At 44.6% G+C, this 13,355-nt stretch overlaps 1 protein-coding gene across 1 annotated transcript; it reads right to left on the bottom strand.

The window, feature by feature from the left end:
• Window positions 1-6,605: 6,605 nt before the first annotated feature.
• Window positions 6,606-7,586, bottom strand: FBLL1 (fibrillarin like 1). Its single transcript, XM_007939743.1, has one exon. The coding sequence runs from the start codon at window positions 7,584-7,586 to the stop codon at window positions 6,606-6,608; it is 981 nt and encodes a 326-aa protein (XP_007937934.1).
• Between the last annotated feature and the right edge of the window lie 5,769 nt (window positions 7,587-13,355).

Raw genomic sequence — 13,355 nt, 5'->3', positions numbered from 1 at the left:
GATCTTGAATATATCCCTCCTGAATTTAGAGACCATCTACAGAACAGATTTGATGCATTGAACACTAATGACCAAAAACCAGTAGAATTGTGGGATGACATCAAGAACATCATCCATGAAGAAAGCAAGAGGTGACTAAAAAGATGAGAAAAGAAGAAAAGACCAAAATGGATGACACAAGAGACTCTGAAACTTGCCCTTGAGTGGAAAGTAGCTAAAGCAAATGGAAGAAATGACAAGATAAAAGAGCTGAACAGAGTATTTCAAAGAGCAGCTCGAGTAGACAAAGCCAATTACTATAATGAAATATAATGAAATGGGCAATGATCTGGAGTTAGAAAACCAAAAGGGAAGAACATGCTTAGCATTCCTCAAGCTGAAAGAATTGAGAAAAAAAATTAAGCCTCGAGTTGCAATATTGAGAGATTTTATGGGCAAAATATTGAATGATACAGGAAACATCAAGAGAAGATGGCAGGAATACACAGAGTCACTGTACCAAAAAGAACTGGTCAATCTTCATTCATTTCAGGAGATGCCATATGATCAAGAGCCAATGGTACTGAAGAAAGAAGTTAAAGCTGCAATGAAGGAATTGGCAAAGAACAAGGCTCCAGGAATTGGTGGAATACCCATTGAGATGTTTCAACAAACAGATGCCCCAATGGAGGCACTCACTCGGTTATGCCAAGAGATTTGGAAAACAGCTACCTGGCCAACTTACTGGAAGAGATCCACATTTCTACCCATTCGAAAGAAAGGTGATCCCACAGAATGTGGAAATTATTGAACAATATCATTAATATTGCATGCAAGTAAGGTCTTACTGAAGATAATTCAAAAATGCTTGCAGCAGTATATTGACAGACAACGTCCAGAGGTGTAGGCTGGATTCAGAAGAGGACGTGGAACAAGGGATACCATAGCTGCTGTCAGATGGATCCTGGCTCAAAGCAAAGGAATATCAGAAAGATGTTTACTTGTGTTTTAATGACTATGCAAAGGCATTTGATTGTGTAGATCATAACAAATTGTGGATGACATTGAGAAGAATGGGAATTCCAGAACACTTGATTGTGCTCATGAGGAACCTGTACATTGACCAGGAGGCTGTTGTTCGAACAGAACAAGGGGACACTGCATGGTTTAAAATTAAAAAGGGAGTGCATCAGGGTCGTATCCTCTCACCATACTTATTCAATCTATATGCTGAGTGTGATAGTTGGAGCTGTGTGTCAACTTGGCTGGACCCCAGTTCTGTGTGGTTGTCCCCATGATGGGATTGGATGACTGGGTTCTGAGTGGCCAATCTGTTGAAGGGGAGTTTTCCTAGGGGTGTGGCCTGCTTCCAGGATATTCAGGGACATCCTGGGAAGACAGACATTCTTCTGTGGATCGGGATTCTGTTGTGCTGCCTACAACTGTCTGTGAGTGAGCAGTCCACCGTTCAGCCTGGAGATCTTGGGTTCATCTTTCGTTGGTGTCAATAGCCAGTGTACTGCCTGCCAGCCTTGAGCTCCTCAGCCCCTGCAGTTGCAGGAGCTGGGAAAAGCCTCCAGCTTGACGTTTGATGCACGAACTTTGGACTTGCTGGCTTCTATATGTGTGTGAGCCATTTTCCTAAGATAATTTTTTTTTCTCTCTCTCTCTCCATATATAAACTTTGCTGTTCTTTTTTTCTCTAGAGAATCCAGTCTAACACACTGAGCAAATAATCTGAGAAGTTGGACTATAGGAAGAAGAATGTGGCATCAGAATTGGAGGAAGAATCATTAACAACCTGCGATACTCTGACAATACAACTTTGCTTGCTGAAAGTGAGGATGACTTGAGGAACTTACTGATGAAGGTTGAAGAATACAGTCTGCAGTATGAATTACATCTCAATATAAAGAAAACAAAAATCCTCACAACTGGACAGCAGCATCATGATAAATGGAGAAAAGATTGAAGACTTCACATTGTTTGGTTCTATAATTGATGCCAATGGAAGAAGCAGTCAGGACATTAGATGACATATAACACTGGGCAAGTTGGCTGCAAGGGACCTCTTTCAAGTGTTGAGGAGCAAGGATGTCTCCTTGAAAACTAAGGTGCGCCTGACACTAGCCATGATATTTTCAATTGCTTGGTATGCATGTGAGACCTGGACGATCTAAGAACTGATACTTTTGAACTGTAATGTTGGCGAAGAATGCTGAAATTACTGTGGACTGCTAAAAGAACTTACAGATCTGTCCTGGAGGAAGTGCAGCTGGAATGCTCCTTGGAAGTGAGAATGGCCAGACTTCATCTTACCTACTTTGGTCATGTTGTCAGAAGGAACCATTCCCTGGAGAAGGATGCCATGCCTGGTAAGGTGGAGGGTCAACAAAAGAGGGGAAGCCCCTCAATGAAATGGATAGACACAGTGGCTGTGACAAAGGGCTCAAGTATGGCAAGGATCATGGAGCTGGCGCGGACCTGGCGATGTTTCATTCTACTGTGGATAGTGTCACTATGAATTGGACATGACTCGATGGCACCTAACAAAAACAACCCAAGCCATGGTATTTTGAATCACCTCATATGTATGTGAAAGCTGGACAATGAATAAGAGAGACCGAAGAAGAGTTGATGCCTTTGAATTATGCCATTGGTGAAGGATACCGAAAATACCATGGACTGTCAGAAGGACAAGCAAATTTCTCCTGGAGGAAGTGCAGCTGGAATGCTCCTTGGAAGCAGGAATGGCCAGACTTTGTCTTTCCTACTTTGGTCATTTAATCAGAAGCAACCATTCCCTGGAGAAGGATATCATGCTTGGTAAAGTAGAGGATCAGTGCAAAAGGGGAAGACCCTCAATAAGATGGAGTGACACAGTGGCTGCAAGGATTGTGAACATGGTGCTCAACCGGGTACTATTTCATTCTGTTGTACATGGGGTCACTATGAGTCAGAGAACTTGATCACACCTAACAACAAGATTAGATAGATACTGGAGGACTCCTTGACTACTGCCCTAAGTCAGCCTTCGAAAATGGGACTAAGGCTACTCCTAGAGGTCCCGTGTCAACCACATAATAGACTAGCTTATAAAATAAATATTAACTCCCATGTGGAGTGTGTTCCTTTGAGCAATCAACTATATGAGAGGCAACATTTGGCCAAAAACAAAGAAAAGAAGGCAACAGGAAGGGTTAGGGAAACTGGAAAAAAGGAAATGGGGAACCCAAGGTGGAAATGGATGAGTGCTAACACAGGTCAGGGATTGCAGACAATGTCACAGAACAATATTCTATAAATTATTGAATGGAAAACTAATTTGCTATGTAAACTTTCACCTAAAGCACAATAAAATGTTCAAAACAAAATTAGCCTAGGATTAGAGAGGAGTCCCTGGGTGGTACAAAGAGTTAATACACTCAGATGCGAAATGAAAGGTTGGAGGTTTGAGACCACCCAAAGGCACCCCGGAAGAAAAGCCTAGTGATCTACTTCCAAAAAGTTAGGCATTGAAACCCCTATGGAGCACAGTTTTACAATGACACACCTCAGGCTGCTGTGAATTGGATTAGACTCAACGGCAACTGATGACTTGTTAGGATGTAGTGTAAAAGGCATAGATTTTGAAGGCAGACTGACATGGATTTTATTTCAGGCCAAGACCCTTACTAAGGGATCTTAAGCATATCATGTCATCTCTCTGATCTATACCCTTCTCATCTATTAAATGGGAAAAAAGACTTTGTAATGAAGATTTCATCTTGTTAATGGAAGTGCCTGGCTGGATTCTTACAGGCATTTACCTCCTTCACCCTCTTCTGATCAGCCTTGCCAAAAAATCTAAATGTAGCTCTCCCATATGTGTGTAGGTGAAGAGGAGAAGGTGGCTGCCTTAAAAAAAATTGTGATTCACCTTCCTTTTGGCTCAGAAAGTATGATTTTGGAAAGGGCAGACTAACCACAGTCTGTGCCCAGGTACATCTGTAAGACAGTAAATCTGTTCCTCATATGATACATTAGTGAGTAATCATTCCCAGACTAAATGTCAATGATCATGACAATTGGCAGTGGGTGTTATTTGAATGAATAAGTGAAAGGCTTTTTTGAAAGTGGGAAGAGAGCTGTTACATTGTGGGAATTGCAGTCAGTATCATGAAACAAAAGGTGTATGAACTGCTGTATGGCAAATGATATTTTCTCTGTAAACTTTCACCCAAATCACAATGAAAATTAAAAAAAAAAAAAAAAAAAAGGCTTTTTGGAGGGATGAATTTGGAGGGATTTACCAGGCTTTGTAGCATCCCAGCTCTCCTAGGATGATTCACTTTCCTGCTCCCTTAGGGCTGGTTGGGAAAAGCCATAGTCCAAGTACTGAATCCAGGATCTCAGGGTGTGCATGAAATGTCCTTCAGAGACTGATATCTTCTGGCAGTCATTTTTTCTGACTGTTCCTGAGACACTTGTTTATGCCACTTAGGTATGTTGAACTCTGCAGTGTGAACACTCTGCTGTTGTTAGGTGCCATTGAGTCAGCTCCAACAAATAGTAATCCAATGAACAACAGAACGAAACGTTGTCTGGTCCTGCGCCATCCTCACAATCCTTGTTATACCTGAGCCCATCATTGCAGCCACTGTGTCAATCCGTCTCATTGAGGGTTGTGGTGGTTAAGTCCATTGTCAACGTGGCTGGGCCTATTTGAGTAGCTGGGCAGCTGGATGCAGTATTCCCCATGATGAGACTGGTACTCAACTCCATGGTGGAATCTACTGTGAGCAGCTGAGTACCTTTGGGTATGTGGTCTGCTTTCTGTATATAAGAAACAGCTTTGGTAATGGTCTCTAGCTTATGGCACGCGTGGACCCTGCATGTAGCTGTGTCATTGTTCAGCAGACTGCCATGCTCTGCCAACCTTGGGACTTACAATGGACTTGAATTAATGGCCTGCCGTATGGTTTGGTGACATCGGGTCTGTGCCATTTTATTTGTCGACCTTGGGCTTGTTAGCCTCAGCAGCCAGTAGCGGCCTGAGTGAAGAGATGCTTCTAGCTTCAGTGGGCTGGGAGCAGGAGGCCCAGCTAAAGCCCAAGGTCGAGGGGCTTTCACACAGCACCTAGAGCCTGGCACTTTGAACTCGGACTTTCAGCCTCTTGAACTGTAAGAGAATAAACTCCTGTTTGTTAAAGTTTTCCCATTTGTGGTATATTCTTGTCAAAGCAGCAGTAGGTAACCAGAACAAGGGCCTTCTCTTTTTTGCTGACCCTCCCTTTACCTAGCATATCTTTCTCCAGGGAATGGTCTCTTCTGAAAAGATGACCAAAGAATACTCTGCTAGGCGGACCATATCCTATCTCCCTGCCTTATTTCGCTGTTTTGAAATCTAGGAAAGGGGTAACACAATGAGGTGGTAGTGGGGCACACAGTGAGGACCCCACAACTCTGCTGTGTGTCCTTGTGTTTTGACTGAAAGTGGAGACCCTTGTGGTATGTCCAGTGTATGCCATGTCGGCAAGAAGTATAATCATTTTGGTGTACAGGAAATACTGATGGATTTAGAGACCCAAAGACTGGCAGTTAAGTTCCACATCCTTACTGACTATGTAAACTTCGGTAACTGATATGCTTTCAGAAGGCCTTGTTCGTCACATGTAAAAGAATAACAAAACCATCTCAGGGCCAGTGTGATGATTTAATGTAATCATGAATGAAACAGGGCTTCAATAACTTACTGCCAGTCGATTCCAACACACAGCGACTCTGAAGGTTTCCAAGGCTATAAAATCTTGATGGAATTAGATTGCCTCATCTTTCTCCCACAGAGTGGCTGGGGGGTTTGAACCAACACCCTTTTGGTTAGCAGCTAAATGCACCACCAGAGCTTCTTGCAACAGGGCTTAGTTGAATAGTTATGTAGTAAAATACCATATAGTGGTTAAGATTCTGCCTTTGAGTCAGATAGTGTGTGTTACTGTTCATTGATATCCTATACTCCCCTCCAAGATCAGGCTTGCTCATGTGACATGGCCAATGTAAGCAAACTACCCCATCAGTTCCTAGGGAAATCTTAAAGTTTATTAGTAATTCCTTAGTAATCTTTTCCTTACCCCTGTGATGGACAAGGAGTCCCTGGGTGGTGAAAATGGTTAACGTGCTCACTGCTAACCAAAAGGTTGGAGGTTCAAGTCCATCCAGAGGCACCTCAGAAGAAAGGCCAGGCAATCGATTTCTGAAAAAATCAGCCATTGAAAACCCTATGAAGCACAGATCTACTCTGACACATAAGAGTTTCTGCAATTCCACAGCAACTGTTTTTTCTCTGGGGGTGGAAGATGCATATTTGAAGATGGGTGCTGGGGAGATATTTCCCTGAATGATTAGAGTAAGCAGAGCTCCTAGGATGATGCCTGATGGGTCCCTATCATGAGTTGTTTTTGGTTACTGGGTTTGGGGATTGATATTACCTGCAGCAAAACCCAACCTGGCCTTACTGACACCTGGGTACAGTTTCTTTACGTCATTTAATAGAAAACAAAAATCCAAAACACACAAAGAAAACCCATACAGAGTAACACAGATGACAACAGTCTTGGGGAGACTTCTGGGACAGCCTGAGCCAGGTGCTACTTGCTGCCACTCTTGGGAAGAGGCCGGTAGACCCCAACGACCACAGCGTGGTCCCTCTCATAGGGCTCTAGGGTCAGCTGCTCTTGAGGTTTCAAATTTTCCTGCTGCAACTTCCTCACCTCAGAAGCAAACACCGCCTCGGCGGAAGCTGTGGAGTCGATGCAGTTGGCCTTAATGGAAATGAGGAAGTGACCCCCATTGCGCAAGAAGGTGTGGGCGTTCAGAGCCACGATGCGCGACTGGTCTGGCTGGGCCACGTCTGCGAAGATCACGTCCACCATACCGATGAGCATGCGGTACTTGAGGGGATGCCGGGCATCCTCGAGGACCGGGATGATGTTGGTTCGCTTCTTGGCCACATTGACCAGATCGCGACCGGCGCGGTGCGAGAACTCCACAGCGTAGACCAGGCCATCCGGACCGATGATGTCAGAAACATGGGAGACTGTGGTTCCCGAGGCAGCCCCCAGGTACAACACTTTGGACTTTGGCTTGATATGGATCTGGTCGACCCCTCCCAGGATGGCCGCGGCCAGCTTGGAGCGGAAGGGGTTCCACGTGCGATACTCCTGCTTCACGCCATCCTCTGTCACCGTGACGCGCCGCTCGCCGTACACCGACTGGCCTGGCACCATGTTCAGAGTGACCAGCGCGTCCTCAGCTCCGCGGTAAATGAAGACGCCCTCGTGCCGGTGCGGCTCCACCGCCACTGCCTTGGCGCCCTTCCTGCGGCGGTTCTCGCTCTTGGCTATGCAGCCGCGCCGCTGCCCGCCGGCGCCACGGCCCCTACCATCCCCGCCGCCACGACCTCGGCCCCGGCCGCCGCCGCCAAAGCCGCGGCCCCGAGCCCCGAAGCCTCCTTTGCCCCCTGGGCTGCTGCCATCTTCTCCTCCCTCTTCCCCGCTGCCGAGTCCGCCGCCCCAGCCGCCGCCTGACCCCCCGGACCCGCCCCCGCACGAGCCCGCAGCCAATTTCATGGCGCGCCCTCGGCGCTCTGGTGGCTGGCGGTGGCTGTTAGGGGTAGCCAGTAGCTAAGGGCGCTCAGAGGTTACCAGCAGTTGGGGGCGGTCTCGGGGGTCGCAGGTGGAGCACAGCAGCTGTCTCAGAGAATGGAGGAATGAAGATTGGCGGCTGCGTTTGCCCGTAGGGGTTAGCAGCAGAAGAAGGCGACCAGTGGCAGCGGTTCACCGGGGCGCGGTGGGCGCCAGCCGTACTAGGTTTACGGCAGTTCCCGCATCCCGGGAGCCGCCTTTCCACGCAGCGACTGGCGTGATTGCATCACACCCGCTCTGGCGGTCCTGCAGTCCCGGAAGCCCCCCTTCCCAGCCCGCGTGCAACGCATCCTTCTCCACTGTAACCCTTATCATCTCTAACCCCCTTCTGATCTCTCTCCCCTGGGCCAAGGAGGAAGGCTGTGTCTATGCGGAAGCAGAGGGAGAGGTACGCAACGGTTTCATTCCTTGCATACTGTGTGGTCTCAGGAAGTTTAAGCGACCCTCTCTGAGGATCTGAAGTCAGACAAGTTTCTTGATCTATCTGGGTTTTATTATCCTATCTGGAAAATAGACTCAACGACACCTAAAAACAACAAAAACAAGATCTGGAAAATAGAACATACCTCAACGGTTTCCTTATCCTTGTCATGGCACATGCTAAGCACTCTATATGGTTGTTGTTGATTGCTGTTCAGTCCATTCCAACACATGGTGACCCCACCTGTGCAGAGTAGAACTGCTCCATAGGTTTTTCAAGGCTGTGACATTCCAGAAGCAGATCTCCAGTACTGTGCACCATCTAAGTGTTAGTTTTTTTGTTTGGTTGATTGATTTCCTTTGGTCAATGTTTTAATTGAAGTATAACTTTCATACAGTAAAATGCATCATTAAAAAAACACATGTATTGCTGTTATAGCACTTTCCATCTGAGAGTGGCATTGACCATATTGTACAAGATTGTGGGAATGCAAATTGGTATCAATATTCTGACAAGATACTTTCAAAATGTACTTAAACTTTGGCCCAGTTATTCCACTTTGAAAAATTTACCCTAGAGAGATGATTCAAACAACAAAAAAAATGATGGTAATTAGAACCCTTAGAATGAGAGTGATGGTGAAGATAGTGGTGACAATCACCATCATCATGGAAATGATAGTGGAGGTGAAAACAAGTGGACTAATGTAAGAAATATTTACAAGATAGAATTCACAGGACTTTCTGATAGATTATATATGGGAAGTTAGAAGAAAGGAATTTTTAAGCTGGAGATTGCCAAAGTATGGCTGTCTTCCTTGCTGTGGCTAATGGCCTAGGAGATATAACCTTCCTTGGTTTTGACTTAGTTCTGCTCTCCTCCAGCAACAGCACTAAATTCCAGAACTTGTTCTGGAAATATGGGGCAGGAAGAAGTGATGATTCTTTAGTGTTAATGCAGGATACACAGTCCAATATCTTAAATCTCATAATGTACTTCAGTGTCATATTTATCCTTGGATCCTCATGTATGCCTCAAAAGCTTGCTTTTTCAGTTAGCATTTTCTTGGACAAAAAAAGAAAGAAAGAATCATTGGTCAGCATTACGGACAGCAAAGCAGATGGCAAAGTGGACGCTCACACTTGGTCAGCACCAAGGACAGCTACAACAGGGCTGATGGAGTTGGCTTGGCAACTACCCAAGAGCAAGGGAAGGCTGTGTAGGCGGTGTCAGCAAGCAATGGACTTCCCCACTAGTCAAACTAAGCAGTTGGTCTAGACAGAGAATAAGGGTCTGTCTGAAGATCAGGGTAGTGTCAGACAGGGAGTACTGAACAGAAGCATACTCTCATTACATTCTGGACCACCAGTCTCTTCCTGTCTTATATTCATGGACAGGGACACCAAGGTCTGGTTTTCCCTGAGTGCCAAAGTGCTTCCTGAACAGGAGCCAGGAGACTATATAGTGGAATGTGGAAAGGTGACCAGAGAGTGCGATGTATGATTCTTGAGGTTGATGGTTCATATGAAACACTGTTCTGAGGCTTCCAACTTTATTAAAAATTGAGGAATCATCTCCAAAATGATAAGTGAGGCTTGGTGCCTTGGTTTGCATTTCTCCAAAGTCAGAACTTGAGACAAGAATTCAGGTCCAAGTGGTTTATTTGGGACATGATCCCAGGAAGCACTAGTGGGAGAGTGTGGAAAATTACACAGGAAAAATAAAAGGTACTTTAATGAGCAGATTACCTCTGGAGGCAACTGAGGCTCAGTCTCTCTGGGTAGCCTCTGAAATACAGTATGGAAGGTGCCTCAGAATTGTACCATTAGAGGCTAGAAGGCTGGGGCATTTATCCATTATTCTCCTTTTCCTTATAGTCAAGATTTGTTTTTGAACATTAACTCCCTTGCCCATAGAGTTTCTCCTTGCGTGGCTCAGAAAACTTCTGATGCTGCAGAAAGCCCTCAGGCAAAGAAGCAGGCACTTGAGATGCTAAATTGCCATCATGCTGGAAACTATTTACTCATCTACAGGTGCCCTCAGAAGTGGACCTAGGGAATATGGGGGTAGGGCATTGTTTTGGTTACCTAGTGCTGCTCTGACAGGATTATACCACAAATGGGATAGCTTGAACAAACAGGGGTTTATTCTCTTACAATTTTGGAGGCTTTAAGTCCAAGTTCAAAGTGCCAGGCTCTCGGGGCTGGGTGAAAGCCCCTCAACTTTGGGCTTCAGCTCTGCCTTCTGCTCCTGGCCCACTGAAGCTAGAGGCTTTTCTTCACTCAGCTGCTGGCTGCTGAGGCTGACAAGCCCAAGGTTGACAAGTAAAAAGGCATGGTCCCAATGTTACCAAACCACATGGCAGGCCATTAATTCAAGTCCAGATGAAGTCCCAATTTCTGTAGGACATGGAAGGCTGTTGAACGACTTGGCTACATGCAGGGTTCAAGCATGCCAAAAGGCTAGAGACCATTCCCAAAGCTGCTTCTTGCATACAGGAAGTAGACCACATCCCTAAAGCAGCTACTCAGCTGCCTGTGGTAGATCCCACCATGGAGGTGATTTCCAGCCTCATCATGAGGAATAACTACCACCTAGCTTCCCAGCCACTCAACCAGGCCCAGCCAAGTTGACACACAACCTTAACTACCACAGGTATCAACACTGTCTAATTCACCTGGCCAGTATATCTTATATACAACCAGAACTTTGTAACTTAGAAAACGTGCATGATCTCGTAAAATTGACTATATCATGAAATAAAGCCATATTGTAAGTGTACTAACACTACATGTAATACAATATTCAACTTAGTAGTACAAAACATTCATCAATGAGCATTAATATTTTTCACTCTGGTGCACAGTATCATTGAGGTCTGTATACATTCGAATAGCTTCTTTCTTCTTTGTTTTTGTTCATTGTTATAAAGTCTATTGGCCCACAATGAACCCTCTTCATTATGCTTACCAGCTATGGTAGGGGATCTGAAACTTAATACCAAGAAATCTACCAATCTTTTATGTAAAGCAGTTAATTCTTTCCTCTCCTCCAGGAAGCAGCTTTAGCAGAAATGCTTACTGATGCATTCTAATGTTTGTTTTACCACTTCCTGTTATGTTGTCATTAACTCTTCATCACAATATAAGAAGTCTCTGGGTGCAAATAATTAATGTACTCAACTGCTAACTAAAAGGTTGGAAGTTTCATCCACCCAGAGATGCCTTGAAAGAAAAGACTGGTGATCTACTTCCAAAAAAATTATCCATAGAAAACCCTAAGGAGTACAGTTCTTCTTTGCTTCACATGAGGTCTCTCTGAGTCAGAATTGACTTGATGGTTACTGGTACTGATATCACAATACATGTATCTTCAAGCCCCTGTTCATAATCTCGTTTTAAATGAATTGAGGTAGGTTTTCTCCAGCACATTTGCTGCTCAGTTCAGAATTTATACCCTCAAGGATGTCATGCATTCCTATGTGACCTATTAAATGAAACCCATTGGGAGGGTGGCTAGTAATTACAAAGCTAAATCAAACAAGGGATACCTTCATGAATTTTGAGTTGTTCTTTGGGATTGATTACTATAAAGTACCAATAGGAGTGGCCCATCTTGCTGGTGGTGCTCATTTTCTCAGGTTTTGCTGCACATCCTACTCATCAGACCTCATACCAGGGCTCAAGGCAGCCTCCATTCCATTCTAATATGTACATTTCTCCATACATATGTTCCTCCTCCTGCCCCCAGCTGACCATTGATTCCATCACATTACTGCTGTCATTTTCAGCAATCTGCAAAGAGTTTCAAAAGCAGAATTATCTTCTTCTCCTTCAAGGTATGCAGGCCTAAGGTGGTTCCATCACAACCTTTCCCACCAACTTATTGCTAGTGACAGCATTGGAACTAATACAAACCAAGTGTGCAAATCTTACTCCCAACCAGAGGTATCCTTTGATGATTCCCACAGAGACCTTCTTTGTCTCCTGGCTTTGAGTCCTACCCAGCACATCCATTTGTTACAGTCTGCCTGTTAGGATGCTATGGCATGGGAGCACCCATCAGCTGGCAAGACTTTCAGACCAGTTGACTATATCCCACCTATCCTGTGCATGCCCTGAGAATGCTACCAGGGCAGGGACTCATACCAGTAATTGGTATCATAAGGGGACTGCCATGTCAAAAAACTCTTCCACTAAAGGTTTTATCTGGGATTACTGACAACATTCCTTAACAGTGGGTCCAATCTACTCAAGATGTTTCCTATGGGTTGCATTATGACTCATACATTTCTCTCTGACAGCCAGTCAGAACAAATATAGTCACAATGAGACCAATATGCTACATCATGATAAATGGAGAAAATATTGAAGTTGTCAAGGATTTCATTTTACTTGGATCCACAGGCAACACTGATGGAAGTAGCAGTCAACAATCAAATGATGTATTGCATTGGGTAATTCTGCTGCAAAAGACCTTTTTAAAGTATTAAAGAGCCAGAATGTAATTTTGAAGACTAAGGTGCACCTGACCCAAGCCATGGTATTTTCAGGTGCCTCACATGTGTGTGAAAGCTGGGCAATGAATAAGGAAGACTGCAGAAGAATTTATGCATTTGAATTGTGGTGCTAGTGAAGAATATTGAATATACCATGGACTACTAGAAGAATGAACAGATCTATCTTGGAGGAAGTACAGCTGTAATGCTCCTTAGAAGTGAAAATGGTCAGAGTTCAGGACTAGCACCTGGAGAAAGATATCATGCTTGGTAAAGTACAGGGTCAACGAAAGAGTGGAAGACCCTCAATGCGATGGACTGACATAGTGGCTGTGACAGTAGGCTCAAGCATGGCAAAGACTGTGAGGATGGCACAGGAATGGGCAGTGTTCATTCTGTTGTAACAGGGTGGCTGTGAGTCACAAATGACTTACTGGCATCTAACAGCAACAACAGGCTTTCGTTTACAATTTACTTGTTACTCCATAAGAGATGCCGTATATATATATTTTTTAATTTTATTTTGATTTGGGTGAAAATTTACAGAGTAAGTTCACTTTTCATACAGCAGTTCACATATACTTTGTCTCATGTCATTGACCAAAATTTACAATACACCAGCTCCCCTCCCACTTCCTCCCCATAGTTACCTCTTCCCAGTGTCCATTCCTCCATACTCTTCTGCGCCCTGAGCTGTTTCCCTGTGCATAAGCAGCCCTTCCTTCTCCCATGATTGTTCTCTCCAGGGTGTGTGTCTACTTGAGGTAAATGTTTA

Source organism: Orycteropus afer, unplaced genomic scaffold (assembly GCF_000298275.1).
Source record: "Orycteropus afer afer isolate SDZICR_OR568_19922 unplaced genomic scaffold, OryAfe1.0 scaffold00062, whole genome shotgun sequence".
Lineage (NCBI taxonomy): Eukaryota > Metazoa > Chordata > Mammalia > Tubulidentata > Orycteropodidae > Orycteropus > Orycteropus afer.
The sequence above is the reverse complement of the archived record's forward strand: the minus strand, read 5'-3'. Positions and strand labels throughout refer to the sequence as shown.